This window comes from Emericellopsis cladophorae, assembly GCF_022114955.1.
Source record: "Emericellopsis cladophorae strain MUM 19.33 chromosome Unknown NODE_2_length_1295279_cov_118_880017, whole genome shotgun sequence".
In the NCBI taxonomy this organism is placed as follows: Eukaryota; Fungi; Ascomycota; class Sordariomycetes; order Hypocreales; family Bionectriaceae; genus Emericellopsis; species Emericellopsis cladophorae.
The window spans coordinates 424,308-450,592 of NW_026250927.1; the positions used below are offsets into that span (position 1 = coordinate 424,308).

Consider the following 26,285-nt stretch of genomic DNA (forward strand, 5'->3'; position numbering starts at 1 on the left):
CTTGATCTGCTCATACCGCTCTGGCCTCTCGCAGATTGTCTGGAGAACGTTCGAAGCACTGACCAGGGAGACATTCGCACACAAGACGATTCTTCAACTGGGTTTTGCCAGCCTCCCGAAAAGAGCGTGCTCACTAATTACAGCTTTCCAGCGGCTTTGGCCACTCTCTCGCCGTCAACAAGCACGCACCACCCTTCGCCTCCCCGACCTCCGTCACCATAGACGACATTCTCGAAGTTGCCCTTCTCGTTCGCAAAAGCCAGGACGGCATCGTCCCAAGTTCCCGGCTGCAGCCAGATACTAGGCACGCCCACCTTCTTTGCCTCCTTGAGCACATCAATCGTGACGGCTGGATGGGTGATGATGCTCACAGCCGTTTCCCTGGGGTTGGGGAGGGCGGTGAGGTTAGGGACAGCAGCGTAGTCTTTGCCCTGCACGGTGACATGGCCCGCCGAGGGATTGATCGGTGTGACCGGCATGTTGTAGGCCAGATACCAGGCGAACACTGTTAGGTGCAGTCAGAGATGACGATGCGACGAAGTTGATTGAGATACCCTAGACGTACCTTTATGGCCAAACTTGGCCGTGTTGCTGCTGGCACCAACGACGGCAAAGGCGGAGGCGGTGAAAAATTTGCGCGCAGTTGCTTCGGAAGCCATCTCAATGAATCGTTGAGTTATATGATGAATGCTAATCAACAATGGTAGAAAGATGTTTGACACACGCCGTCGACCGTAGCCGGCCTGCGGGGTCGGCTCAAGTCGGTCGGATGACAACTGTAACAGACCTAGCGTAAGCATCACGACGCATCTTGTTACGAGATTGTGCTAGCAGACTACACGTACACCACTCAATGGCCTCTAGTCACAGGCTACACGAAGCAAGGACGTGTTGATATTTACTGGTCTGTTAAGTGCAAATGTGCTGGGGGAGACATCCGTTTGTGTTGTGCCCTCTAGCTTGAGACATCCCGAGGCAAACCGCCTGGGACGAATGCAATGCAAGAGCCAACTCGGCCATGAAAAGAACCGCAAAATAATGACAGAGTCGCGGAATAATAATGCGTCGGCAACTCATGCATACTAAGCTAAGGCGTGCATTGGAGGCTTGGAGAACGGTCGGGCGTTCGTTGCTGGGACAGCAGATCATTAGCGGCAAAACATCCATAAAATGTACAACTTGCGATTAGACAGGGGCTCCAAGTTGTGCAGGCAGCGGCATGTTGACCGCTGCAACGTGGAGCAACAAAAGTCTTGGGCTGCCGCCTCATTATCCCTCTTTCCTCTCCTGTAAACATTCCGACCTCGATCATCACGAATTGCTTCCATCTTGCAGTATCCCTCGCCGCTTCGATTTCCCCAGCAGCCTTTGCAGTCGCACACGCACACACGCACACACGCACGCCATGGTAAGAACTCGCCCGCACCACTGACACCCCCCCTTTCGCCAGACGGTGTTGCCCCGGCCACCAATCAACCATCCGTCCGAACGACCAGCGCAGCGCAGACGTAAACAAGGCCGGGCTGGAGGACCCGAACCAACCCCACTAAGAAAGCGCCGCCTCTACTCTTCTCGACAATTTCGCGCGCGCATTCGTTTTGCACATTCACACTCTCATTCAAACTGCACAAGCACCAACTCAGTCACGATGTCTAACAACTTTGATTCTCAGGCTTCCACAAATTACAAGGAGGCGTTTGCGCTCTTCGACAAGCGCGGCAACGGTCGCGTCACCGTCGACAGCCTCGGTGACCTGCTCCGCGCGTGCGGTCAGAACCCCACACTCTCCGAGATTCAGGATCTCGAGAAGAACGTGGGAGGAGAATGTACGTCCTGGCCGCTCCCCTCTGCTCCTCTGGAGATGGCGACTTGAACGGGTGCTGACGTCGTTGCAGTTGACTTTGAGACCTTCCAGCGTGTGCTCAACCGCCCCGGCGGCTTCCGCGACCCTGGCGAGCCGGAGGAGTACTGCCGAGGTTTCCAGGTCTTCGACAAAGATATGACGGGCTTCATCGGCGTTGGGCAGCTCAAGTACATCCTGACCAACCTGGGCGAGAAGATGACCGACGAGGAGGTGGACGAGCTGCTCAAGGCGGTGGACACGAGCTCAGGGCAGGTGAACTACACAGGTAAGCCCCGCCCCGCCCGCCTTTTCTGAACGTGCTCAAGCTGACAAGAGCACACAGACCTGGTCAGAACCATTCTGGCCAACTAGACTGGCACCACGGAGCAACGGGCGAATGAGCGAGGAAATCGCATCGGAATGGCGTTGTTTGGATGATTTCGGGACTGCACGATAGGCACTATGTACGCACGATGACGCGGTATGATTGGCGTGGCCGGGGACTCTGCGCTCGATGTATGAATGCTTTATGGTAGATACGGATGGCGAGCATGCAATTTACTCTGCTTTGCTTTTTTACGCGGTCGATACTAGGCGCGTGATGCTGGTGGATTCCACTTGATGCAGCGTAGGCGGCACTGGCTGGGACGAGTGGACGAGCCTCACTCTTCGAACAGAACATAAGAGCGTGGCGCTGGGTGTTGACCGACTGCAGCACTTGTCTCGCCATTATAAGGGCGCTGTCACACCCTGGCTTGTGCAAAGGGAATTTGTTGGCAGCCAAGTGTCACCTTGCGCAACCAGGCTGGAGCTTGCATGCCAACCGAGTCGGCAAGCTGCAGCCTGGTTGCAGAAGCGGCGGGCAAAATTGATGCAAAGACACGGTATTATCCAGATACCATTGCAGTTGGTTCTCTTCCAAACACATGCTCGCATTGTTGGTGCTGCAAGTTGGGATTGCCCCTCAAGCTACATCATCGCCTCTGGGTGGTTGCAGATGAGGCTGAATGGTGGGAAAGCGGAGGTCCCTGACCCAAGCTCCATACTTCACAGGTGGCTTGTGCGTGCAAAGAACCGTGGACCATCTTTCGCATTCAGTCTTCGTGGCTTCGTGCTGAAGACGTCCTCTTCCTAAAGATTCGGGAATGGATGGGCCTGCTCGGAGCCGCAGGTCCAGAATCGATCCGCCGTCCGCCGATGTTTGCCCAGTGCAGCATGTCTGGGCAAGCAACCTGCTGTCTCCCAATTCCGTCTCTCGTCAGGCTTCATCTCGATGCTGGGGGAGATGGGTGTGCCTTGCCGGGCCTGTGCGTCAATACACATCTTCCGTCGTCCATTGGGTCGGGATCTGGGGTTCTATCGGAGGAGAATGCATCTCTTTCCTGTGACCCTCGAAGGTGACGAATACGCGATCAAGATGAGGTGTTCTACGCTCGGGAAGAGAGAAAACAAGCGAGCGAGCAAGCAAGCATGCAGGATGGCCGCATGTTGTACAACAATTCTGCTCCCGTATGTAACGCGTGAATCACCCCCCTTCAGTTCGTCTGAGGTGGCGATGGCTCGCCTGCCTTCGGACGTTTTCCCTCACCTCTTTGTCTTTGCGTCTCTCCCATTCTTTTTGGACTCTCGCACCTACTGATCGCAGGAGCCGGTCACGATTCTGTTGCTGCGTTGTGGGTTACCGCGCAGTACAATCAGCCTCATCTCGCTACGCAAACTTCGGTCTTCATCGTCAGCACGATCCTCTATGACGGGCCCCCCTTTCAAACGCAAATGAATGGTTAGTCGATAAGTTCTCCTTGCGTACCTGGCAGTACACGCTCCTGCCCTGAGCCGTCGCCATGTCGAGCGCAGGCTTGCCCGACATTCCCGCGTCGGAACAACTCGACGACTGGCAGGCGACGACACTCACCTCACTTGAACGCACCGGCGGTTGCATCTCCCTGGTCGCCGTTTTTCTCATATTCATCACCTACTACCTTGCTCCCGAAGTGCGCAATGTACAGAATCGCTTCATTGCATTCGCGAGCGTCGCCAACGTGGGCGCCAGCATCGCCAGCATCATCGCCATGGACGGGCTGAATGCTGGCAAGGAATCCTCTCTGTGTCAGACGCAGGCGTTCCTCTTCGAGATGTTCATGCAGAGCGACCCCTGGTGGTCGCTCGCCATGGCCGTCAATGTCTTTCTCGTCTTCTTTTTCCGCGCCAAACCAGACTCGTTCCAACGGTGGTGGTGGCTCTACTGCATTGTCTGCTACGGGGGACCATTTTGCATTGCCCTGACTCTCCTGGTCATCAGAGATGATGAGCGGGGCTTGGTGTATGGTGAGGCCACTGTATGATACTTCCAACATTCGTGATTCTGGGGATCGGACTGACAGGTGTGTAGATTTGGTGCTGGGTAGACCGTGAGTGGGACGATATCCGCATTTACACGTACTACATGCTCATCTGGATCTGCATTGTCGGTTCCATTGGCCTCTATACTGCCGTCGGCTATCTCGTCTGGCGCACGCGGAACAAAGTTCACTCCTTTTCCAACACTTTACTACAACACACATCCGACGACTCAGTCAAAAACTCTCCTGACTGCCCCCCTCATCTCCTCTCCTCGCGGCAGTTCCGGCTTGCCAGACAATGGTCAGGGTCATTGAAGCTGCCAGAGGTTCCGTGCGATGGCTTCTACGGCACCGTTATCACCGAGGTCCAGATATTTCACACAGCGGCCACGATGCCGAACCCGCCCTCCGAACCGAAAAGGGCCGCCCTGCCTTCACTCGACCGCGACAGGACCATGGCAGACACAGTCCCGACGCAGAGACAGGTGCCGACGGTGCCGAGTCAGTACTCAACCTTTGTCACAGCCACCCCTGCGCAGCCCATGCAAAAATCGCCCAAGGAGAAGAAGTACATGGGTCTCCTGGCCAAATTCGGCATCGCTGATCCCATAAAGCGCGCCTATCTACGAACGAGCGTGCTATTCGCGATCAGTGTCCTGGTGACCTGGATCCCCAGCAGCATGAACCGCATCCACAGCTGGCGAACAGCCTCGTCGCCGTATGGGTATCACGTCGCTACCGCCGCTGTGCTGCCCTTGCAGGGACTCTGGAACGCCGTCATCTTCTTCATCACGAGCAAGAAGATGCTTCGCAACGCGTGGCGCCGCTGGCGAGATGAGCGCAACGGCGTGTCGCAGCACCTGGATGCGCGGCTGGAGCAGATCGCCAGCAACATGGCCCGGCGACAGCGGGATGAAGAGGAAAGCAGCGACGACGGCGAGATGGGCACGATGAGCAGCGATGTGGAGCTGAGAGGAATGACTGACTCCACGAAAAAGAGCTCCGATAGATTCTGATCTGAAAAACGGTGTGTGTGATTCATCTATTCAAGACCCTTGGAGTATTTGGACGTACATTTGGGTGCCTGCACGGGGATGTGAGGGCATGCTTTGATGAGAAGCTATGTTTTGGCGAGAACAGAGCGCTCATGTAGCAATGCCTCTCCAGTATTGCTAGTCCTTTCTATTTTCCACACCCGATAGAACTCTGGTCCAGGACCATCAGGCTCGGCTGCCCACCATCAAGGCACAAGCCGTCCCGTCAAGACGAAGTCCTGTGTCATCGCTGTGTTGCATAATGTCCATGTCCTCTAGACCGCGAGAGACTTTCCCGTTGGCGGTGGTCGCATTGGAAACCATTCCGTGGCTGCATCAAGCGTAAAAAGCGTCGAAACTGGTAGTCCCAGGCTGTGGCTCGTCGTGTACAGCTCTTGAACTAAGGCAAGCGGTAAGCAAAAGGACTGTCACACCCCAGACATGAAATAGTCTTTGAATCCCTGCGAACTCTTGTCCTTGTTGACTTGTCCCATCTCCTCATTCACCCGACTACATGGAAGCGATCACTATGGCTTTACCTGAATTCGAGAAATGCTGGACCTCGGCTTCTTCAGCTGCTATGAGGAGCTTGCGCGTGCGGACGATGAGTTCTGAGAGGGGTTATTCCATTGCCCTTGCACCAGTGTCATCACTGGACAAAGCACGCACCTTGGTACTCGAGCCTGTACGTGATGGGCGGGTAGTCATCTGGCCCAGAGATGACAGGCATCCGATCCGAGGCGCCATGCGTGACGCGGAATCGGAGACCAACGCCCTGGTCGGTTCCCAGCCACAGGATACCGTCGCCACGGCCGTCTGCCTCTTGCGCAAGCCACTCCCGCCAAGTTCTGATAACGCCCTCGCTCATGGGCACGCAGCTGGTGAACAGACCCGGTCTGGGTCCCACCTTGACGAGGTTGATCTGCGCACAGAGTTGTGAGAAGAGACTGCCTTCGTCGAGCGAGATCATCTCCGTTGCCGTGTCGTCGACGACTTCACCGTCAAGCCGATGACGACGGTTCTCCTCTGCAATGACGGGCTTGAATGACGAATACATCCTTTTCAGATCACTCGCCTCAACATGGTCCCCTTTCCTGATCTCATCACCTCGTGTGGAGGTGCCGAGATGACGACAGGCAAGATAAGGGGTCGTGATCTTGGCGCTTGGATGATAGCACTCGAGGATGAGATCATTGCTGGGCAGGGAGGAGACGTTGACGAGACGACGATAAAGGAGGCGCGTGATGACCAGATGGAAGCGATTGCAGACGGCGGCTAGCGGGAGAAGCTCGGTTGTGGCAAAGGGGTCGAGGATGGCGACCATGATCTGGGGATGGCTTGTTAGGACGCACCTCTACCCACTGCCTGGTGCACGGCCAACTCACCTCGTTGGGCAGCGTCTCGACAGACGTCGCTCGCCCATGGTGGAGCGCCATGATATGGTATCGCACAAGCAACAAAAACAACACGAGTGCCCTTGCAAAACAAAGCTGGCCCGGAGAGTTGTCCAAGTCAAGATCGAGCCAGGCAGACAGGGCCCCCGAGCTGTGATATTTATATCGGCTATGTACGAATTGACTGAACCAGTCTTCTGGCACACAGTCATACGATTCTGTTCATTGGAAAGGAATCGTATGCGGTTCCTGGATTGATGACCGTAATCGGTTGGCTGGTGCCGGGAAGAAGTGAGCTGAAATGGGGGTGGATGGGCTTCTGATAGGACAGCTGCGCCGCACTCAGCTAATGGTTTGCATCGCAATGAGGCAGCGGGCCATTGGGTTTCTGTGCGACGGATGAGTATGCGCGCGATAAACAATGGATCTGGATCTGGATGGGGATGGTGCTGTAAGAACTAGCGATGAGAGAGGTCGGTCCTTGTCGACATCGACCCGAGGATGAAATGTGCCAGAGGTGGGGTGACGTATCGATGGGGGATGGGTCTAGTCCAAGGGATTACGTGCTGATAAGGCTCGAGAAGGGTGTGTTAATCATCACTCTCTGTCTAGACCTAAGGAATCTTCGATAACTTTTGAATGTCCTAGTATTTGTTGACCGGAGTAATCCTCCCCCTAGGTCACTAATTCGTACATGCACTGAGCGTGGTAGCAGTAGCCGTTCGAGGCTATCGCGTTCTTCCGCATTAAAAAGTACCGGGTATGTCAAACGAGCATACCATCTGAGCGCTGATACCCTGTCGAAAACGGATAGTGATCAGCTCGACATGAGCCCATGACCATCATTTTGCACGAGCCTGAATGGATTCAACTACGATTTGCCGCACCGACCTGAACGCGATCAGAAGTGCTCAATGTTGGTATGGCTGTCCCAACGTCGTTCTTCGACACATTCTGTCGACAAAGTTCCTGGTGGCGTGTCACACCAACTCGACAAGGCCGTAGGGCACTTCAATCCAAATCCGAATGTTGAAGCCCATCGGCCCTCTTGAGTCTGCCTATCGAGGCCAAATCGTACCGCTATGGCATTGCCCGTTGCGAGCTCGAGGCATGTCCCTGTCACTGACAGGACCTGTACCAGCCCGCGAGCCGACTCGGCCACCACAATGGCGCGTTCGCTGCCGACTTTGCCGTGAGAGCGGATCACCACCGGGTATTAAGCTGTTAACTGTCCATGGTAAAAAGCTATGACGCGGCAGACTACAATTCTCTGCGCGATTATTGAGATCCTGAATTGTCGCTTCGTTCGCGCACGCTCGTGCCGCTGTTGACACGCCGCGTCTTCAACACCAGGTCACGCATCGCTAACATGAGCATCGCCAAGCCTAGGGCAATTGCATACTAGAGGACGGGACCCTCCAGGCACTTGCTGCGCGCCAAGATCACAATCATGCCTACACTGGCGCTCACAAACTTCAACATTCTGGTGGGCTTCCTTGGCGGCTGGATCTCCCTGTTTGGTCTCGTCTCGTTCCTGTGCAAAGAGACCTTTTACCTCTCCGAGGCCCGTAAGCACGCATGCCCTCCATCCTCTTCCCAATATATGGAATGCTCACATTTGATGCCCGCCCAGTCATATCTCTCCTAGCTGGCGTTGCCTTCTCTCCCGCCGCGGCGAATCTGATCAGACCGCTCGAATATGCAGGCACGCAGGCCAACGTCGAGGCCGTCACCCTGGCCTTCTCCCGCCTCGTCCTCGGCGTCCAGTTCGTGCTCGCTGGCGTGCAGCTGCCAAGCAAATACCTGCGCGTCCAGTGGAGGCCTATGACTCTGCTCGTCGGGCTCGTCATGACCTGCATGTGGCTCTCCACGAGCCTCCTCGTCTGGGCCATGGTCCCCAGCTTCCCGTTCCTCTATGCCTTGGCCGTCGGTTCCTGCGTCACGCCCACCGATCCGGTCCTGTCCAATGTCATTGTCAAGGGCCGGTTCGCCGACCACAATATCCCCAAGGACCTTCAAGACCTCATCATCAGTGAGTCGGGCGCCAACGACGGCCTGGGCTATCCTTTCCTCTTCCTGGCCTTGTACCTCATCAAGCACGTCGGCGCACATGGCGAGCAAGGATCGGCGGCGGGCGCTGGCACGGCAATAGGTCTCTGGTTTGGTGAGACCTGGGGCTATACCATTCTTCTGAGCATCATCTATGGCGCAGCCACCGGCTTGCTGGCAAAGGTACTGCTGAAGTGGGCCGAGGATCGCAAGTATGTTGACCGAGAGAGCTTTCTCGTCTTTGCGATTTCTCTCGCACTCTTCATCGTCGGAACGTGCGGCATGATTGGCAGCGACGACGTCCTGGCCTGCTTCATTGCCGGCAACGCTTTCACCTGGGATGACTGGTTCCGCCTGGAGACCGCGGACGACTCGTTCCAGCCGACCATTGATATGCTGCTCAACGTCACAATCTTCATGTGGTATGGCGCAGTGATCCCGTGGCACGAGTTTGTGCACAACAATGTGATTCCCATCTATCGCCTGATCCCCTTGGGTGTATTGGCTCTCATGCTCCGACGCCTGCCGTTCGTATTCGCCGTTCATCGCTGGATCCCGCAGATTGAGCAGGCGAAGCAGGCTATCTTTGTGGGATTCTTTGGTCCCATTGGAGTCTCCGCCGTGTTCTATCTCTACGTTACCCTCGAGTTCATCGACGGCCTTGCGGAGGGTTCCAACCCTGCACCGGATCTGGATCAATTCAAGGAGACTGTCCGCGTTGTCGTGTGGTTCCTCGCCGTATGTAGCATTGTATGTATTGTTGGACGCTAGCAATTGTAGGTCTATGCTAACTTTATTCTAGGTCGTTCACGGACTGAGCATTCCCCTGGGAAAGCTTGGGTATTATGCTCCTCGCACCCTAACTCGCAATCTCTCCGTCACGAGCGGCGACGAGGCGGACACGAATCAGCGGGCCGTGCGAGTCCGCGGTAGAGTCTCATTCCCACTCAGCAGGAATCGAGCTGCGCGGAAGCAACCAACCGGCGATGCTGAGTCACAAGCACAGACGCAAGCTGATGATGAATATATTCGTATGGGCCCCAGACTGCGTGGTTCCGTCATCCCTTTACCACCGACGGCAGCAGACCAATCCGGCGACAAGCCAGTTGATCAGGATCAGGGACCACTCGCACCAATACCAGAGCTCCCCAATCGTTCGATCCGATTCCTGGACCATACGCCACCGCCGGATAAGCAAGGGAACTGACGCATTTGATACATTACCAAACGACATACCTGGCCCTTTACTTCACCAGCTTGGGCTGTTGTAGCGGGGAAGGGGTGGAACAGGGCTTTATGCTCGCGAGAACATTAGAGGTGGAACAGTAGAGCCAGGCTATCTGATCAATAGCATTGGCCATTTTTCGTCACCAGAAGGGCCTATAGAATGGCTACGGCGTTGCCAGGACTCGCAACTTCTCCAGCCATCTGCTTTCGTCAGCAAAGTGCAATTATGGAAGAAAGGGGATAATGACTTCTTCGCCTCGCCTTGAGCGGCACGCCATCACAGGAAAAACGACCATCTCCCTCTCTCCGCGCATTTCCCTGCCAACGTATCGAGGTCGAGCATGTAGCTGGGCCAAGAAAGGTACATTTATGGAATAACGGTGGTGAAGCGGAAGGTCAGTCTGATGCAGACCTGTAGGGTAGCTAAACCGCTCCAGCTCGGTGCTCGGGATGGTCAGGACTAAGCCGCATGCAGCAATTAATGGTACTTTCCCGGCCACCCAGCTGACAGTGCTACTTCAGCCTGGTCGGCCGAGGCCGGCCGCGTCTCAGGCTGCGACGCCTGACATCATTACCACCTTCATCGCTTCGTTGTGCTCATTGTTTCTACAACCAACATCACGTCCATTTTGTATCCTATTCCGAGCTCCTATCGCGATCCATCATCATGAAATTTTCGCGCGCTACGCTCCTGACGGCTTACGCGTCTGCTGCCACCGCCCGCTTCATCGAGAAGCACGAGGCCAACGCCTTCGAGGTCTTCCCCGCTGTCAGCGACGAGAAGTTCCTCATTGAGCTTTCGCCGGGCGAGACACGATGGGTGACCGAGGAGAAGAAGTGGGAATTGCGCAGGGTAAGGAGGCACGCCTCAATGCCGTTGACACGCTCGCTAACATCGCGCAGAACGGCCAGAACTTTATGGACATCACCGAGTACCAGGACTTTAACGCCGAAGCTGTCGCCCCAGCTACCGTGGACTTCCCTGCCAAGTGCACTCAGCAGAAGAACGTCAACGCGCTCTTCCGCCATCTCGACAAGGACAACATTCAGGCCAACCTCGAGGGCCTGAGTGGTTTCCACACACGCTACTACAAGTCTGATCTCGGCCTCCAGGCGTCGGATTTTGTCCTCAAGAAGGCAAAGAGCCTGCTCTCTGCGGCCGAGGCGGACAGCGCGGACGCCGTTGGCTTCGATCACAGCTGGAAGCAGCACTCTGTCATTGTCACCATACCCGGCGAGACCAATTCGACCGTCGTGGTCGGCGCCCACCTCGACTCGACGAACCTGTGGCTGCCCACTATCCTTGCGGCGCCCGGCGCCGACGACGATGGCAGTGGCACCGTGACCATACTCGAGGTTCTCAAAGCGCTCCTGCAGGACGAGAAGATTACCGGCGGCAAGGCTCGCAACACCATCGAGTTCCACTGGTACAGTGCCGAAGAGGCCGGTCTCCTCGGCAGCGAGGCCATCTTCTCCGACTACCACAAGAACGGCCGCGACGTCAAGGCCATGCTCCAGCAGGACATGACCGGCTACGTAAAGAAGACTCTCGACGCCAACAAGCCCGAGAGCATCGGTGTCATCATGGATTTTGTCGACAGCGGTCTGACAAAGTTCATCAAGCGCGTCATCGAGGAGTATTGCAACATCCCCTGGGTCGAGACCAAGTGCGGCTACGCCTGCTCCGACCATGCGTCGGCCTCCAAGTACGGGTATCCTTCGGCATTCGCTATCGAGTCTGCGTTCGAGGACTCGAACCCCCACATCCACACGACCGACGACACCATCAAGCACCTCTCGTTCCAGCACATGGTGGAGCACGCGAGGATGACGCTGGGTCTCGTGTACGAGCTGGCGTACCACGACTTTGACGGCAAGAAGGACGACGGCGACGAGCTGTAGAGCGATTCGCCTTAGAAGTTACTTAGATACTGAGCGTTTGAATCCTATGTTATCACCTTGCCAGGGTATCATTGATATGTGCGATTTTCTTTGTCTCCATCCTAGTATACCGCCTCTCATTGCCCCGGTGGTTGTTGCGGCCATTGCGGCTGCTGCCCGCCCTGCTGATTCTGTCCCTGCATCTGGTTCACTAACGCAGCTATGAGCGCTGGGTTCATGAAAGCACTGTTGCCACCCTCCTGCTGCTGCGGGTGGTGCGCCTGGACCGCGCCCGGCCAGCCAGGGGGAGGAGGAGGCGTCGCGTGTTGTTGACCTGGCTGCGGCTGTGGCCATCCAGGGAACTGGAACCCGAAGTTGGGCATGGCGGGTGGTTGTGCCGGCGCCTGACCATTCCACCCGGGTGGAGGTGGTGGCTGGAATGACTGTTGCTGTTGAGGTGGCTGTGGGTACTGCTGCTGCTGATGTTGATTGTGATGTTGTTGTTGATACCCCTGAGGAGCAGCCGAAAAGCCGTCCCTCGGCCCGCTGTGACCACCACCACCACCGCCGCCGCCACGTCCACCTCTCCCACGACTGCCTCTCCCTCCTCGCGCATCGCCTCGTCCCCTGCCCCTGTGACTCGGTCTGCCCGGTTCCTCCTGCGAGACAGGACCGCTGCCAAACCCGGGCGGTCTAGACAGAGGCTTGTACGGCCCATCATCGTCGTCGTAGTTTAGCTCGCCGCTCGGTCCCATGCCCTGGCCAGCTGTTGCGGGCTGCTCACGTCCTCCTCGGGTCGCGCCGTGCTTCTTCCTCTTCTTCTCCTTGAGTGCGCGCTTGTACTCCGCTTCCTTCTCGTCATCCGAGAACTCCATCTCATCCTCTGGAACCTCCTCGTCATGGATGTTGCTGGCGTCCGTACCCTTGGCACTCTTGAGCGGCTCCGTAAAGACAAAGCTGGCGTGCTCTGCCGGGTAAAAGACCTTTGTGCCCACCTGGACACCCAGCTCCTTGATCTCTTCGGCTGAGTTGAAGTGCATCGTGTACATGGGCTGCAGTACCTTGCCAATTGTCTCCGCGATGGCGCCTATGACGACGCGCTCCTCATTGCAGACTACCGACCCCGTGTCGAGAACCTGGTACTCACCTGGCGTGAAGGCCTTGATGAGGATCATGTTCTCGACAACATGCTCGACCGCACCGAGCTCCTCAATTTTCATCTCAGGCGTGATGGTCACGTCGGGTCGTGGTATCGTCTCTTCGGGAAGCTCATTCTTGGTACGGAGATGGGCGCCCGCACCTGACTTGCCGCCCTTGTCACCCTCGTCGTCCGACCCGCCTTCCGCTTCCATGAGCATGCGAGCTGTTTCCTCCACCCCGAGTAGTTCGTAGCCCTCATTATCTGAGTCTTCGTCGTCGGAGGAATCACTGCTAGAGTCGGAGCTGACGTAGGGTGACGAGTCGACCTCAAATTCCGGGTTTTCGCTGGCTGTAGCAGGGGCGGTATCTTGTTGTGCGGGTTGCTGCTCGTTTGTCGAGTTGCCCTGCTGTGCAGGGAGTGTAACTTCAGCGTCGTCGCCTTGAAGGCCACCTAGCGCTGCTTCCAACGCACTTGTGAGAGATGGGGGGCTCGCTGGCCGGTCGATCATCATCGCGTCGTCGGTCGCAACGGCGTCCTGTTGCTGCGCAGGTGCATCTGTGCTGTTCGCCGCTTCTGGGGCGAGGGGCTCAGTTGAATCCCCCATCACCACTTCATTCTGCGCGGCCGAAGTCGCTGGAACTGTCGCGATGGCATGACTCGGACTGGTGGTCGGTTGTTCGCGATTGGACTGGACGGCTGATTTACTGCCTTCAGGCTGCTCCGCAGTGGTCGCATCAGGATTGACCACATTGTCGTTGTGGCTTTGAACGGCTTGGGCATCGGTTGTCGAGCCAGACTGCGGCTGGTCTGTGGGAAGCGGACTTGGCTGGGCCTGACCCAAGCCTGGAATCTGGAAGCCAGACATTGCGCTTGTATAATGCAAAAGAATTGGCGTGCGCCCTGAGACAATACAAACAATCGACTGAGAACTAGAGTGAGAAGGAACAAAGTGATGAGAGCCCTCAGTGGAAAAGTCAGAACCTTGAAAAATAAAAATTGCAGGCGGACGATGATGTCGGACATGGACCCTTGGAAAAAAAATCCAGGTGAACTGGCTACGGAAGGTGGGGCGGCAACGACACCTGCATTAGCGTCTTCCTCACCGAGATTCACCGAACCTTCAGTGCAGGGGTAGCTTGGGCAGGGCAGGAGCAGTGGACTCGGTACCTCCCCAAAAGTTGGGAGATGACATATGCGCCTCAACCTCTCACAATCTTCGCCTTCTCCTCTCACCCTCACCTTCACCTTCACATCCACCACCCTCCCCTTCCCACAGATTCAGCAGCAAACATGCCGCCCGCCCACGCGAGCCCCGAGTTCGTGCATCCCGAGGCCTCGCACGCTCGGAAAAAGTGAGTTTGAGGCGTCTCCAAACCTTCGAGGACTCCCAACGCTAACCATCTGATCCCAGACTCCCGAGCGTCTACGTGATCAAGCCAATCCGGGCATTTGGATATTTTCTTGCCGCGGCGCTTGTCTCCGCATTCTTCGCGCCGATACAGGATTGCGACGAGACCTTCAATTACTGGGAACCCACACACTACCTCTCGCATGGCTACGGGCTCCAGACTTGGGAGTACTCCCCTGACTATGCCATCCGGAGCTGGCTGTACATTGCCCTGCACGCGGTGGTGGGGAATTTTAGGCGCATTCTGCCTCACCCCGACAAGGTAGGCGTTGTCTTTGCAGTATCGCAAAAAGGGGGCTGACTGTATCTAGGTTGCCGAGTTCTACTCTGTCCGCATCGGTCTAGCATTTGTCTGCGCGTTTTGCCAGACCCTCATGTACCAGTCTGTGACCTTGGCCATCAATGGTCGGATCGGCTTCATCTTCCTCATTGCTCTCATCACCAGTCCTGGCAACTTCCACGCTAGCACAGCCTACCTGCCTTCGAGTTTCGCCATGTACATGTGTATGCTAGGCGCAGCAGCGTTCATGAACTGGCGCGGGGGACTGAAAACGACACAGGGAATCACGTGGTTTGCCGTCGCCGGCGTCCTGGGATGGCCCTTTGCCTCGGCCCTGTGTGCGCCATTCGTGTTGGAGGAGATTGTTCTCATGGCCTTTGGTGATTCCAACGCTCTATTCGAGTCCTTTATCAGGCTGGGCAAGGGCGTCATTGCTGGCGTACTCGTCGTGGTAAATAATTTGTGTCAATTGCCAGTCCCTGCGCTAACAGAGACAGATTGGCGACGCGCTTGTGAACCTCTTCTTCTACAAGAAGCTGGTCATTGTCCCCTGGAACATTGTCAAGTACAATATTTTCTCCACCGACAGGGGCCCTGATCTGTACGGCACTGAGCCGTGGACCTTTTACTTCAAGAACCTCCTCCTCAACTTCAACATCTGGTTCATCTTGGCCATGCTGGCTTTGCCACTGTTCGTGCTGTCAAAGGTGGTGGCGCCATCCAACCAGGGTATATCGTCCGGTCTTCGCACCATTGTTTTCACCGCTCCCTTCTACATGTGGCTGGCCATCTTTACATCTCAGCCGCACAAGGAAGAACGCTTCCTGTACCCGGCATACCCCTTCCTGGCTCTCAACGCATCCCTGTCTCTCCACATCATGTTGACGGCCATCGGGTCCTCCGACCGCACGACGCTTGTCGGCAAGATCCCAGCCCGCCTCAAGGTCCTTGCCGTCGGGTCGGTGCTCGGGCTATCAACCTTGCTGTCCGCCGGTCGGGCACTTGGGCAATACAGTGGATTTTCCGCACCTCTGAAGGTCTACGATCCTCTGCGCCAGGATGTCGGTCGTAACGGAGACCTGGTATGTCTGGGAAAGGAGTGGTATCGCTTTCCCTCGTCATATTTCCTTCCACGCGACATGCACGCCAAATTTGTGCGGTCCGAGTTCCGAGGTTTGCTCCCCGGAGAGTTCTCGGAGGCGCGTACCGGCTTTGGGTTCTGGAGCGGCACATGGCTTCCCACGAGTGGTTTCAACGACCGGAACGAGGAAGACCTGACTAAATACGTCGAGCTGCCCATGTGCTCTCTTCTTGTCGACACCCAGTACCCGGAGCGGACAGAGCCCCTGCCGCCCAACGAGCCGGACTACATCGCCGACGTGGACACGTGGGACATTGTCCGCTGCGAGCCTTTCCTCGATGCTGCCAACACGCACATTCTGTCGCGGATCTTGTGGATTCCAGACCTGGCCGTTGTGCCCGACAAGTACATGCGAAAGTGGGGACGTCACTGCTTATTGGAGAGGAAAAAGTAAAGCAAACGTCCCATCGATTTGCGCTCGCCCCTCAGTACCGAAATTAATGATTTCCCAAAGAGAGATTGAACAGACCTTCAACATGTGCGTTGTGGCTGATGCGCAACACTGTCGATCGATGGCCCTCGGCGATTGTGCGGTAGTCGTGAGGTCATCGATGACCGCCGCAAGTGCTAGGCCTTGGCGGCCATCACGACCTCGACCTTAACACACAGGCCAAATCTAGCGTCGTCACATGTCCACCTCACGCCCTGTTATAAACCCATAGCGCAACGTGAAAACCGTCGTTCTCGAAGAATGGCATCATTACTCCTAGCATTATTCGGCTGTATACATTCCACCATGGTCTCCCGCAAAGACGAGAAGGAGAAGAAGAAGGTGCAGCAGCACTACCTGCAGGAAAACATGCGCACCGGCTCCGAGGCCAATCCTTCGGTGCAGCGCTCCAAGGACAAGCAAGGCGACACCCTCCGGACGAAAGCCGCGCGCGAGCTGCATGGCGAGAACGGCGAGAACCCGTCTCAGCTCGGCGACCCCATCAGCCTCAAGGCGGAAACGAGCGAGCGGGTGCCGACAAAAGTCGATGCCGGCAGTACGTCGGGAACAACACTGAGGGGAAGCGAGGAGACCAAGGATGAAGTGAGCCGGGAATCGAGGGAGTCCAAGCTGTAAAGGCAGTCGGCGATACTGGGGCAGCCGATGGCTAGCTGCACCAACGTGGGGTATCTCGGTCGGGGGATCTCGGTCGGGGAATCTCAGCCGGGGGATCTCAGTCGGGGGATCTCAGTCGGGGGATCTCAGTCGGGGGACAGGCTCAATACATTGGATGGGTCTGCGAACTTTTATCATGTGTCGCATGTCGCGTCCATAAATTCAATTGACAATGTTTCCCCTTTGTTAAGCAATGTCGTTTTGCTCTGACAGCGCCTTTAGGCGAGCGTAGATCCGTTACTTTAGGGTTCCCAGACCCGGCACTTGAAGAAGCTGCTTATGATGACGCGTGGCCTTGATAGCCTGGGGAATGTGAATGATTGATGTTTGCCATAACCCCTGAGAATGGCGCAAAGAGGGAGAGGATAGTAGTGTTAGTCCCTAGAAGCCTAGAAGGGCATCCGATGCACTTGTCTCAGGCTGCCGCGCAGCGCATGGGAATTAGTTGCCGATGTCGACGGTCCAGCGGCCGAGGCCTGAGGGAACTCGTTTCTGAATGTGAACACTATAACTTGTGGCTGCCCAATGCAGCATTGGGCAGTGGCCGCCAATTTCACTACGTAACCCGAATGCTTGTCCTGGCCCTATCGAAAGTGTTGGAGGAGGTGTCCAAGCGACGCTGCCGACCCCGTGATCGCATGCCGACGGCTCCCTTTGCTTGCCTGATGGGTCACCGACAAACATCCTCTCTGACGAGAAATGGATATGAGCTTACTGCAAAGTGAACTTGGTGTCTATCTTCCGCGAATTTCCCGTCCCACTCACAATGGGGGAATATGGTTATTAGATAGGATCGGCTCGGACACCGGGAGCGGGGTGTGTCCGGCGCCGAGAGCGGAGCCCTTCAGCCGGGAAAGGTGGATCTCTTTCCGGCATCTACCACCGACGGCCGACGACTGCCGCCGGCCGGTCGGGGAATGCCAAGGTGCCCTGCCAGACCGCCATGACTCGAGGAACGCCAATCAGCAACGGCGAAAAGTCTGATTGCATCAAACATGGGGCCTACTTAGCCGAACTCCGCCCTGCCGGGAGGGCTAAGTGCCAAAGAAGCGGGCACAGGGCCGGGGAACAAGGCTGGCGTTGCTTTGGAAGGCTGTTTCTCAGCGCGAGGTGCGCGGCTTGCCGTCCGACAGCCAGACGGCTTCCGGTGCAAGGTTACTTTAAAGATCCTGTGCATCCCCAGGAGCTTCGACTCACTCTCCCTTTTTGGATGCTTGGTTTCCTCTGAATTCATCCTCATCCATTTTCGTTCAGCGTGTTTGTAATAGATTTCATGTGATCTTATGCATGCCACGACCTACGAATATCATCACAATTTCTATTAGCCCCCTCTTACTTTGAGTACCATCGACAGTCGTCGTTCCTCTACGACAACGGCCTCACCGCCACCATGGCAGACGATCAAGGGACAGAACACCAACAACAGAAACAGCCCTCCAAGATGTCTCGTGCCGGTCATTTCATCACGTCCTCTGTCCTCGGCATCGACACCAACGAGCGATACGTCCGCCAACCCGACCACCTGGGCACGAAAGCCTACCAGATCCTCGAACCCGCCGATATCTACCTCGAGCAAGAGCCCAGTGTCAATGAGTTCCTCCGGGAGCTGGCGCCCACACGCGCGGCTGCCGTCAACTACATGCAGAGTCTCTTCCCCAGCTCGTCGTGGATCAGGCGGTACAGCGGGCGCTGGCTGCTGGGAGACTTCATTGCCGGCTTGACGATCGGGCTGGTCGTTGTGCCACAGGCCATGGCGTACGCAATCTTGGCGCAGCTGACCCCTGCGTATGGGTTGTACACATCCTTCACAGGTGCTGTGCTCTACTGGCTGTTTGGAACGTCCAAGGACATTGTGATTGGGGTAGGTCGCATTCGAGTCCCTCATGATTGCAACTTACGCTAACCTGAAATCTAGACAACCGCCGTCGGCTCACTGCTGGTGGGCCAAGTCATCAGTCATGTTCACGAGAAGGCACCAGGGGAGTACAGCAATGAGAATATCGCCCATGCTCTCAGCCTCCTCGGCGGCGCTGTCATGCTCTTCTTTGGTCTCTTGCGGCTCGGCTGGATCATTGAATTCATTCCCTACATCCCCATCTCGGCCTTTGTCACAGCCGCCAGCATCACCATCATGTCCACGCAGGTGCCCACCGTTCTAGGCTTGTCCGGCATCGACACCCGCGAGTCACCGTACAAGGTCATCATCGCCACTCTCAAGGCGCTACCCGACACCAAGATTGACGCCGCCATTGGCATCAGCTCCATTGTCATCCTCTTCGCCATCCGCGACTTCTGCTCCTTTATGGAGAAGAGACGGCCCGCCAACAAGCGCACGTGGTCCTTCATCTCCTCGCTGCGTCTCACGTTTGTCATGTTGCTGTTCACGCTGGTGAGCTACCTCGTCAACCGCACGCGTGACCTCGACGACTCGCCGTTCCGCATCGTGGGCCGCATTGAGCCTGGGTTTCAGCGGGCTGGTCTGCCACAAACAGACGCCAAGCTCCTCAAGCTCATTCTGCCGGAGCTGCCGGCCATATCCATCATTCTCATCATTGAGCACATTGCCATTGCCAAGGCCATGGGCCGCATGTTCAACTACACCATCACATCTTCTCAGGAGATCGTTGCCCTCGGTGCGGCCAATATGCTCAGCCCATTTGTCGGTGGCTACGTCTGCACCGGGTCGTTTGGCGCCTCGGCTGTCCTGTCCAAGGCAGGTAGCCGCACGCCCCTCGCTGGTCTCTTCAGCGCGGGTATCCTCGTTCTGGCGCTGTACGTCTTGACGGGTGTGTTCCAGTACATCCCCAACGCGGCGCTTGCCGGTCTTATTATCCATGCCGTCTGCAACCTGATCACTCCACCCAAGAACCTGCACAAGTATTGGCAGCTCGCCCCTCTCGAGCTTGTCATTTGGATCGTCGGCGTATTGCTGGCCATCTTTGACTCCCTCGAGACCTCGATATACGTGGGCATTGCGCTGTCCTTTGTCATGCTGCTCGTGCGTCTCGCTCGTACCAAGGGTGAGTTCCTGGGAATTGCACGTACACGCCGTGTTGTCTCCATGGACAACGAGAACGACAATGGCAACGACAATGACAACGACAACACGAACACCAGGTGCAAGGTCAGCTCCAGCGCCTCGCCTCGTCTATCGCGCACTAGCTGCGAACCAGTGTCTGAGCGCGACCACTTCCTACCGCTCAGCCGTCGTGATGCTTCCAACCCTGACATTGTCATCGACACTCCCTATCCCGGTGTCTTCATCTACCGGTTCAGTGAAGGATACAACTACACCAACCAAGCACTGCACATGGACGTGCTCACGCGGTGTATCATGGAGAACACGCAGCGGACCTCGGAAGAGCATTTTGAGAGTCCCTCTGACCGTCTCTGGAACGACCCTGGCCCTAGAGCAACCAGGGAGCAGGACGAAAAGAGTCTGCCGCTGCTGCGCGCTGTCATCCTCGACTTTGCCGCCGTGAACAACATTGACATCACGAGCATCCAGGGCCTCATTGACTTTCGCAACACGCTTGAGCGGTACTGCGCCCCCGACGCGCCGGAACTGCATTTTGCCAATGTGCACAACCGCTGGACGCGCCGGGCGCTTGCCGTGTCTGGGTTCGGGTACCCTTCCTCACAGAACGACGAGGCACTGGGCTCGTGGCAGCCCACGTACACGATTGCGGCGGTGCTGGACCAGGAGCTGCGGCCGGAGAGTAGGAACAAGTCCGCCGTGGAGGTGGAGGATGGCGATATCAAGACGTTGACGGCAAGCTCTCGCCAGGCTAGAAGGGGCATGGCGAGTGTCTGGGGCGTCGATAGGCCATTCTTCCATGGTGATCTGTGGGAGGCGGTTGAAGTGGCTGTGCGGGATGCGCAGGTGAGGGATGGCCGGATGGGCTGTCAGGTGGACTGCACAACCTCTGAAGGGGAGGGTGAAGAAGAGGAGGAAGAAGAAGCGAGGAGGGACTGATCTAATTTGCATTGTTTGGCGTTCTTGGGATCGACTGTCAAGGTTGTGGTCACGGAGATGATACCATTTGTTGTATTTCGCGAGCATTGCGTGGCTGGATGACATAGATCATCAGGCTACTTGTTATTTTCTCCTGCTCACCTATTCATATAGACAAGAGTTCATACATGAGTTTAAAAAGACCGTAAGCTTATGTGTATCTTGATTCCACTAGTATCGACCGACCTAACTCCGCTTCGTCTCCTTGGTCACTCAACACGACAGCGTCAATCATACCTACGCTCAACTTCCGACCTTTGTATAGTTATGATTTCAACTTGCCTCATTAAACTTTATTTCGAAAGCGGAATGCGTCACAGCCAGCACAGACGCTCAGAACTCTAGATCTACGTCTCTGCTTTTTCCGCTGTTAGCATGAACTTGTTCATCCAGGCGCTTCTCGTACCATCAGCACAGCGACGTGTACTGTGGCGCCAGAAACAGGCAACAATGGTTCGGAAACGAGACCCTGTCTTTGTGCATATCTTTCACGCAAATCACTTGTATTCATGAATCGAACAAGTGTCTGCGGTCTGTTCCCGAATTGGCAGCTCAAGCCAGACAAAGACGTTCATTTTCGCGAACAGCCACAAAGACTGGGCAGCAACACACACTGAGCAATTCATAAGAACCTGAAACCCCGTAGGCATTGGAAATGTGCATGGATGTGTTTTCAAGTTGTTTGGCCGTCGTAAATGCACTGTATAGTCATTCGACACACAAGAACAGCAACCACTGACTGCAATGTCGACCACCATATCCCAAACAAACAGCCCTATGTCTGCTGGCAAGCCACCCCGGATCACCAAGAAAAGGCATCAATCTACACCGGCGCGCCAGACACGGCGTCGAGCCAAGCTCCCAGGAAGCTCACCCTTGATGACGGGTCTTGATTGGAGAGGCAAAGCGCAAGAGGTTCTACCGAATGATGTCCAGCTGGTGGCACATCCAGCAGCTCCAAGAGTGGCCGCTGAAACGTTCAGACAGAAAACACCACCTCATGCGGCATTTTCAAATGCTCTGCCCGCCGTCACTGATCGAAACACTGTCCAGATTGATCAGACTCGACACTCCATGGTCACGGCGGACGAGGACAACCGGGCGGGCTGTCCGACAACCACAAATACAGCCTCTACAACGACGGACCGCCAGCTTGCGGAACATATCGATAACCACCCTGTGAGACGGGCGCTCAAGAGGAGGCCCAGCGACAAGTGCAGCAGCGACTCAAACGGTGATCATCAGAAACAGGAGGCACAGGAGACCATTGTAGCTGCAAGACGCATTACAGGCCTGGGCTTGCCGCAACCGAGCCACGATACAAAAGATGACGGCGCACCAAGTGCCGATGCGGACAAGGCGATGGTTGCAACAGCGACTGTAGACGAATGCTTGCCAGAAAGCGATGGCGATAAGAGCGAGACAAACGAGTCCCTCTCAACCCACTCGCCCCGTTCGTCGACAAGCGGCTCTCCCTGGACCTCGTTTGACTGTGGCAACAACGCCCCAAGAGGTCAGCACTCTAATACCAACGGTCGACCGGGACACAGCGTCCTCAAGCGACGGCGCTGTGAGGACGAGTGCGAGCCAGAGTACAGCAAACCATCGAAGCGCGTGCGCTGGACACAGTACAACTTATCTAACGACGGCTGGTGCGAACCATACAACGATACGGACCAGGTTATGTTGAGCGACATGCAAGAGGAAATGTCGAGCGAGGAACAGTCCAGTTATTGTGGCCCGTTCACCCTGGAACTTGCGCTTCCAGCCACGGTGAGTGTAAATGACGATGCTGGTCAGGGTATTGAACATCATCACTGGCCTGCGTACGACCCTTGCCGTGACGTCCCACAGGACGGGTACGACCCATGCCAAGCGCCAGGTAAGTCAGAACCATACGACCCGGAAGGGCATTCCCTTCAAGAAGAATATGATCCGGCAGTTGCGTATCTGGGCATGGATGCCACGCTCAGCGAATGCAGGTCGCTGTTGGAAGACTGTGTTGCCTACGATGAGGAAATCAATCTGGAGGAGCTTGGAAAGAGCCTGGCCACTGTCATGGACATTGATCAAGTGACATCTCCTCTTTCCGATTGCGCCGGCTGGGCAAAGAACTGGTTCGACAAGGTGGCGCCATTCGTGAGAAAATCCAGTAGAGTCGCTGATTCCAGGAAAAGCGAAGGCCGGCCTCTGGGCGGCTTGGTTCTGCCATCACAACCTGACGCTTGCTGGGATTGTTGTCGTGAGTCGGACACCGGAGAATCAATGGATGAGGGTGAGGATATGGCCGATTGGGACGAAGAGGAGGAATACGACTATTAGGGCAAGGAGTCTCCCCTCGGTGATCTGATTTGTTGTCAGTTGATCCGTGACCAAGACGCATACTTCGTAGCTCACCTTTTGTTTCTCTCTAGAATCCCATGCCATCATCGTCGCTGGCCTCATTGTCCATGTCGGCGTCACCACGTTGCTCCTCTTCCTCACGGCGCGAGAGCTCGGCACTTGCGCCAATCTTGCGTACGCCCTCAATGACACCGCCGATCAGACCTCGGCTTTCCGCCAGCTCCATGGCGCCCACACCGCGGAGACTCATCACACCATCAATGCCGGCCTCCAGCTGCGCCGGGATGGCTCTCAACTTGGCAGAACGCACTTCTTGTAGGTCGCGAAGCAGGCCTCGCACTTCCGCCGAGGATGTGATGTCGTCCGCTGCATGCGCGAGCAGCATCTCGGCGAGCTCAAACCAGTGGTATGGAATGGCGCCGCTGGGAGCGTCCGATGTACAGGAGGAGAGGAAGGGAGCAGACAGAGGCACCGTGCCCGGTCGATTTGTTCTTCGTGCATTACCTCGCCCGTCTGCGCGTGCAGACGGAGGTGGTGGCGGCGCCCATCCGACAGGGTCAACCTTGGTTTCGTACTTGATGATGTGGTCAAGCGAGTCGGGATGCAGCCATGGCGGCGGGAGGATGTTGGCTCTTCGCTGCTTCTTGAGCAAGAGAGCAAGCCACAGGGGCACGTTCTCGCGTCGGGGAGGTCGCAGTGTCGGTGTCGTGCCCTTGGGAGCAGTCAGAAAGAAGGGCGTCACGAGGCTAGCTGGCGACGCGTCAAGACGCGCTGTCACTCACCGAGAGAAGATCGATTCTCTCCAGTTTCTGGCGGGGCACAATGGTGATCAGTTCCATTTCGCACAGAAACGCAATCTCTGAGGGGGCCAGCCCCGGGGGAAGAGGCGATGCCATTGTCGTTCAGTCTATATTTGTTGTTGTAATACAGGACTATGTTCTGTCGTTGATCAAAATGTCTACTCCTTGCGGAGCTGTCCTACGGTGCCCCTCGTCTAAGATACCTTAGCACTTGCCGTGCCCCACCACCACCACCACCACCACCATCGTGCCTGCCTGAGTGCGGCATCTTCGGACTTTGTCAATGCCGAAGGCAGTCGGTACTTCAGGCTTCATTCAGTCCATCAATTCTCCGTCCTCCATCCTCTGCGACCTCGACCTGTCTACCTGCAAATCAATACCACTTTCTAGCGCTTCAGAAACCACTGCCAGCCTCGCTGCTCGTCACGCTCAGAGCGCGGGAGCAAGCGTATCCGAGCAATGGGTTGTTGAACAAGTCCTGGCTTGGGCCAGTGATTTGCCCAGCGATGAATCGGAGGCCTTTCTGCAGCTCGTCGTGTAACATGGCATCGACATCAGCGTGCGTCAGTGTCCGCCCTCGGGAGTCTCCGCGCAGTTCACCGAGCATCTGACACCCATTGTACATGTGCGCCTGCGCACTCTTGTCATCCTCGTGCATCATCTCAAAGATGATGAAGAAGAAGCAGCAGAGAGTAGCACACTCAAGATCGCCTCCACTCTTGGCCTCGTTGCGCAGCTGGCTCAGAGCCAGACCGTGGTACCTCAGCGCTCGGCGGTAACAGGCATTCGCATGCTCGTCGCCCTCGTCTCCCCAGCTGGGCTGTTTCGAGTCTATGAGCGCGTGTATGGCGAGGTTGGAGTACCAGACCGAGGTGCTGCTTCGTAGCAGCATCGGGACCACAGTCTGCCAGAATCCACTCTCGAAGCCGCCCTCGGAGCTGCCGCAACATGGGCTCCTCTGTTGGAACAGACTGTTGCCCCAATTGTCCACACCGGGGGCTGGGTATTCGTTGCACACATCCTGAGCCTGGGTGACCAACTTTCTGCTTTCTTCGGCTAGGGGACGGAACCACCGTGGTAATCTAAGCTTCTCGCCCTTGTCCTCGGGTGACGCAGTTCGCGGCTTCTTCCGCTTCGACACGTCAGATGACTTGATTTGCGCTCGCGGATCTTCGTATCCGTCGCAATGTCCCTGCCACTTGATGCAGCGCTGGCACCCAGGTTTACCTTCGTCGCATTTGACGTGGCGTCTCCTGTCAAAGGTCAGTTCCGCCAAGAAGCCAACCTCATTCCCGTTGGCACTCACTTGCAGGTAACGCAACCAGTGCGGACCTTAGCCACCATGGCTCTTGTAGCTCTTGGCCGGTTAGAGAGCGCAAATATGGAGGTACCACAATCAGGCTCCTTTGAATTGGCCCTAGACGAGATCTAGTCAGTGCCGATCGATCTCTGCGCGTAAACACCCCGGTGACCTACATGCTTCACAGAATGTATGCTACGACCGCTCGTTTGCTCGTGGAGCCGCTTTATCAAGGAAGTAGACTTGGGCTATGTATGTGTTCTGCAACAAATGTGCCTGTGGGTAACGAAAGTGAACTGGCTATCGGCCATGGGCATGGCAAGATCTCGACCCTATCTTCAGGGATAGTATAATGCTATATACAACTCCGTGCGAGGTGGCATGTTACAGCCGGACAAATTCCTGATGCCTAGGGCAGGGCAATTTAGGTTGCAGATAATGTGGGATGGTCGAATGCGCGCTCATGCCCGCCCTTCCTGGTACGCCATGTGAATGTACCACACTGGGCGCTCTCTGCAAAACACCAAGCCGAGCATCGCCGTGAGTGTCACAGAGATGTTGATTGGTACCCGATGGACATCGGCCGCGGATTTCGTCAACGCCGCCCCGATGACCGTGAGAAACGTGATACCCGTCTACGCAAACAAAGCGATCAACAGGTTTCGACAATCAACCTTATGCTCAGCCCTGTCAGCACTGAGGTTCGGAGACCCCACTGGTGCAAGATAGAGGAGAGAGACATTGACAGGAAAACTTTCGATTGGCTGGGCAAGTTTCAGCGAGCCTTTCGGTAAGGCCCTTGTACCGGCAGGCGAATCTCACCACATCGGGGCACGTTGCGTGCCAACGGATGCTCTATGTTCAACGACGCCCTGGTCGTCGTGGCATGTATTCCAGTGGTGACAGCGGATGGATCGAAAGCAAAAGGTGGACTTGTGGCTGCTTGAGGAGCCAATGCTAACTTACGGAGTGCTGGATCGTTGTG

General features: G+C 56.2%; 13 protein-coding genes across 13 annotated transcripts; 8 read left to right on the plus strand and 5 right to left on the minus strand.

The window, feature by feature from the left end:
* Window positions 1–137: 137 nt before the first annotated feature.
* Window positions 138–659, minus strand: J7T54_006872 (uncharacterized protein; the record flags this gene model as incomplete). The annotated part of the gene is made up of 2 exons (XM_051508267.1): window positions 138–505; window positions 566–659. 2 exons carry the CDS (start codon window positions 657–659, stop codon window positions 138–140), a joined length of 462 nt encoding a protein of 153 aa, XP_051366086.1.
* A 989-nt stretch (window positions 660–1,648) lies between these two features.
* On the plus strand, window positions 1,649–2,215 carry J7T54_006873 (uncharacterized protein; the record flags this gene model as incomplete). Its single annotated transcript, XM_051508278.1, has 3 exons — window positions 1,649–1,826; window positions 1,896–2,129; window positions 2,187–2,215. 3 exons carry the CDS (start codon window positions 1,649–1,651, stop codon window positions 2,213–2,215), a joined length of 441 nt encoding a protein of 146 aa, XP_051366087.1.
* Window positions 2,216–3,684: 1,469 nt separating this feature from the next.
* On the plus strand, window positions 3,685–5,198 carry J7T54_006874 (Cyclic AMP receptor-like protein A-like protein; the record flags this gene model as incomplete). The annotated part of the gene is made up of 2 exons (XM_051508289.1): window positions 3,685–4,179; window positions 4,233–5,198. 2 exons carry the CDS (start codon window positions 3,685–3,687, stop codon window positions 5,196–5,198), a joined length of 1,461 nt encoding a protein of 486 aa, XP_051366088.1.
* A 528-nt stretch (window positions 5,199–5,726) lies between these two features.
* Window positions 5,727–6,652, minus strand: J7T54_006875 (uncharacterized protein; the record flags this gene model as incomplete). Its single annotated transcript, XM_051508300.1, has 3 exons — window positions 5,727–5,827; window positions 5,886–6,543; window positions 6,602–6,652. 3 exons carry the CDS (start codon window positions 6,650–6,652, stop codon window positions 5,727–5,729), a joined length of 810 nt encoding a protein of 269 aa, XP_051366089.1.
* Window positions 6,653–8,060: 1,408 nt separating this feature from the next.
* J7T54_006876 (sodium/hydrogen exchanger family protein) lies at window positions 8,061–9,866 on the plus strand (the record flags this gene model as incomplete). The annotated part of the gene is made up of 3 exons (XM_051508311.1): window positions 8,061–8,178; window positions 8,244–9,397; window positions 9,462–9,866. 3 exons carry the CDS (start codon window positions 8,061–8,063, stop codon window positions 9,864–9,866), a joined length of 1,677 nt encoding a protein of 558 aa, XP_051366090.1.
* Window positions 9,867–10,553: 687 nt separating this feature from the next.
* Window positions 10,554–11,788, plus strand: J7T54_006877 (leucyl aminopeptidase; the record flags this gene model as incomplete). The annotated part of the gene is made up of 2 exons (XM_051508322.1): window positions 10,554–10,739; window positions 10,790–11,788. 2 exons carry the CDS (start codon window positions 10,554–10,556, stop codon window positions 11,786–11,788), a joined length of 1,185 nt encoding a protein of 394 aa, XP_051366091.1.
* Window positions 11,789–11,904: 116 nt separating this feature from the next.
* J7T54_006878 (H/ACA ribonucleoprotein complex non-core subunit-like protein) lies at window positions 11,905–13,773 on the minus strand (the record flags this gene model as incomplete). Its single annotated transcript, XM_051508333.1, has 1 exon — window positions 11,905–13,773. The coding sequence occupies one exon, from the start codon at window positions 13,771–13,773 to the stop codon at window positions 11,905–11,907; it is 1,869 nt and encodes a 622-aa protein (XP_051366092.1).
* Window positions 13,774–14,198: 425 nt separating this feature from the next.
* On the plus strand, window positions 14,199–16,131 carry J7T54_006879 (uncharacterized protein; the record flags this gene model as incomplete). Its single annotated transcript, XM_051508344.1, has 4 exons — window positions 14,199–14,260; window positions 14,320–14,578; window positions 14,628–15,035; window positions 15,094–16,131. The coding sequence occupies 4 exons, from the start codon at window positions 14,199–14,201 to the stop codon at window positions 16,129–16,131; spliced, it is 1,767 nt and encodes a 588-aa protein (XP_051366093.1).
* A 342-nt stretch (window positions 16,132–16,473) lies between these two features.
* J7T54_006880 (uncharacterized protein) lies at window positions 16,474–16,803 on the plus strand (the record flags this gene model as incomplete). The annotated part of the gene is made up of 1 exon (XM_051508355.1): window positions 16,474–16,803. One exon carries the CDS (start codon window positions 16,474–16,476, stop codon window positions 16,801–16,803), a length of 330 nt encoding a protein of 109 aa, XP_051366094.1.
* A 1,429-nt stretch (window positions 16,804–18,232) lies between these two features.
* Window positions 18,233–20,818, plus strand: J7T54_006881 (Sulfate permease-like protein; the record flags this gene model as incomplete). Its single annotated transcript, XM_051508367.1, has 2 exons — window positions 18,233–18,703; window positions 18,758–20,818. 2 exons carry the CDS (start codon window positions 18,233–18,235, stop codon window positions 20,816–20,818), a joined length of 2,532 nt encoding a protein of 843 aa, XP_051366095.1.
* Window positions 20,819–21,634: 816 nt separating this feature from the next.
* On the plus strand, window positions 21,635–23,179 carry J7T54_006882 (uncharacterized protein; the record flags this gene model as incomplete). Its single annotated transcript, XM_051508378.1, has 1 exon — window positions 21,635–23,179. The coding sequence occupies one exon, from the start codon at window positions 21,635–21,637 to the stop codon at window positions 23,177–23,179; it is 1,545 nt and encodes a 514-aa protein (XP_051366096.1).
* An 88-nt stretch (window positions 23,180–23,267) lies between these two features.
* Window positions 23,268–24,096, minus strand: J7T54_006883 (DNA replication complex GINS protein PSF2; the record flags this gene model as incomplete). Its single annotated transcript, XM_051508389.1, has 2 exons — window positions 23,268–23,912; window positions 23,983–24,096. The coding sequence occupies 2 exons, from the start codon at window positions 24,094–24,096 to the stop codon at window positions 23,268–23,270; spliced, it is 759 nt and encodes a 252-aa protein (XP_051366097.1).
* A 298-nt stretch (window positions 24,097–24,394) lies between these two features.
* On the minus strand, window positions 24,395–25,344 carry J7T54_006884 (uncharacterized protein; the record flags this gene model as incomplete). Its single annotated transcript, XM_051508399.1, has 2 exons — window positions 24,395–25,253; window positions 25,307–25,344. 2 exons carry the CDS (start codon window positions 25,342–25,344, stop codon window positions 24,395–24,397), a joined length of 897 nt encoding a protein of 298 aa, XP_051366098.1.
* Between the last annotated feature and the right edge of the window lie 941 nt (window positions 25,345–26,285).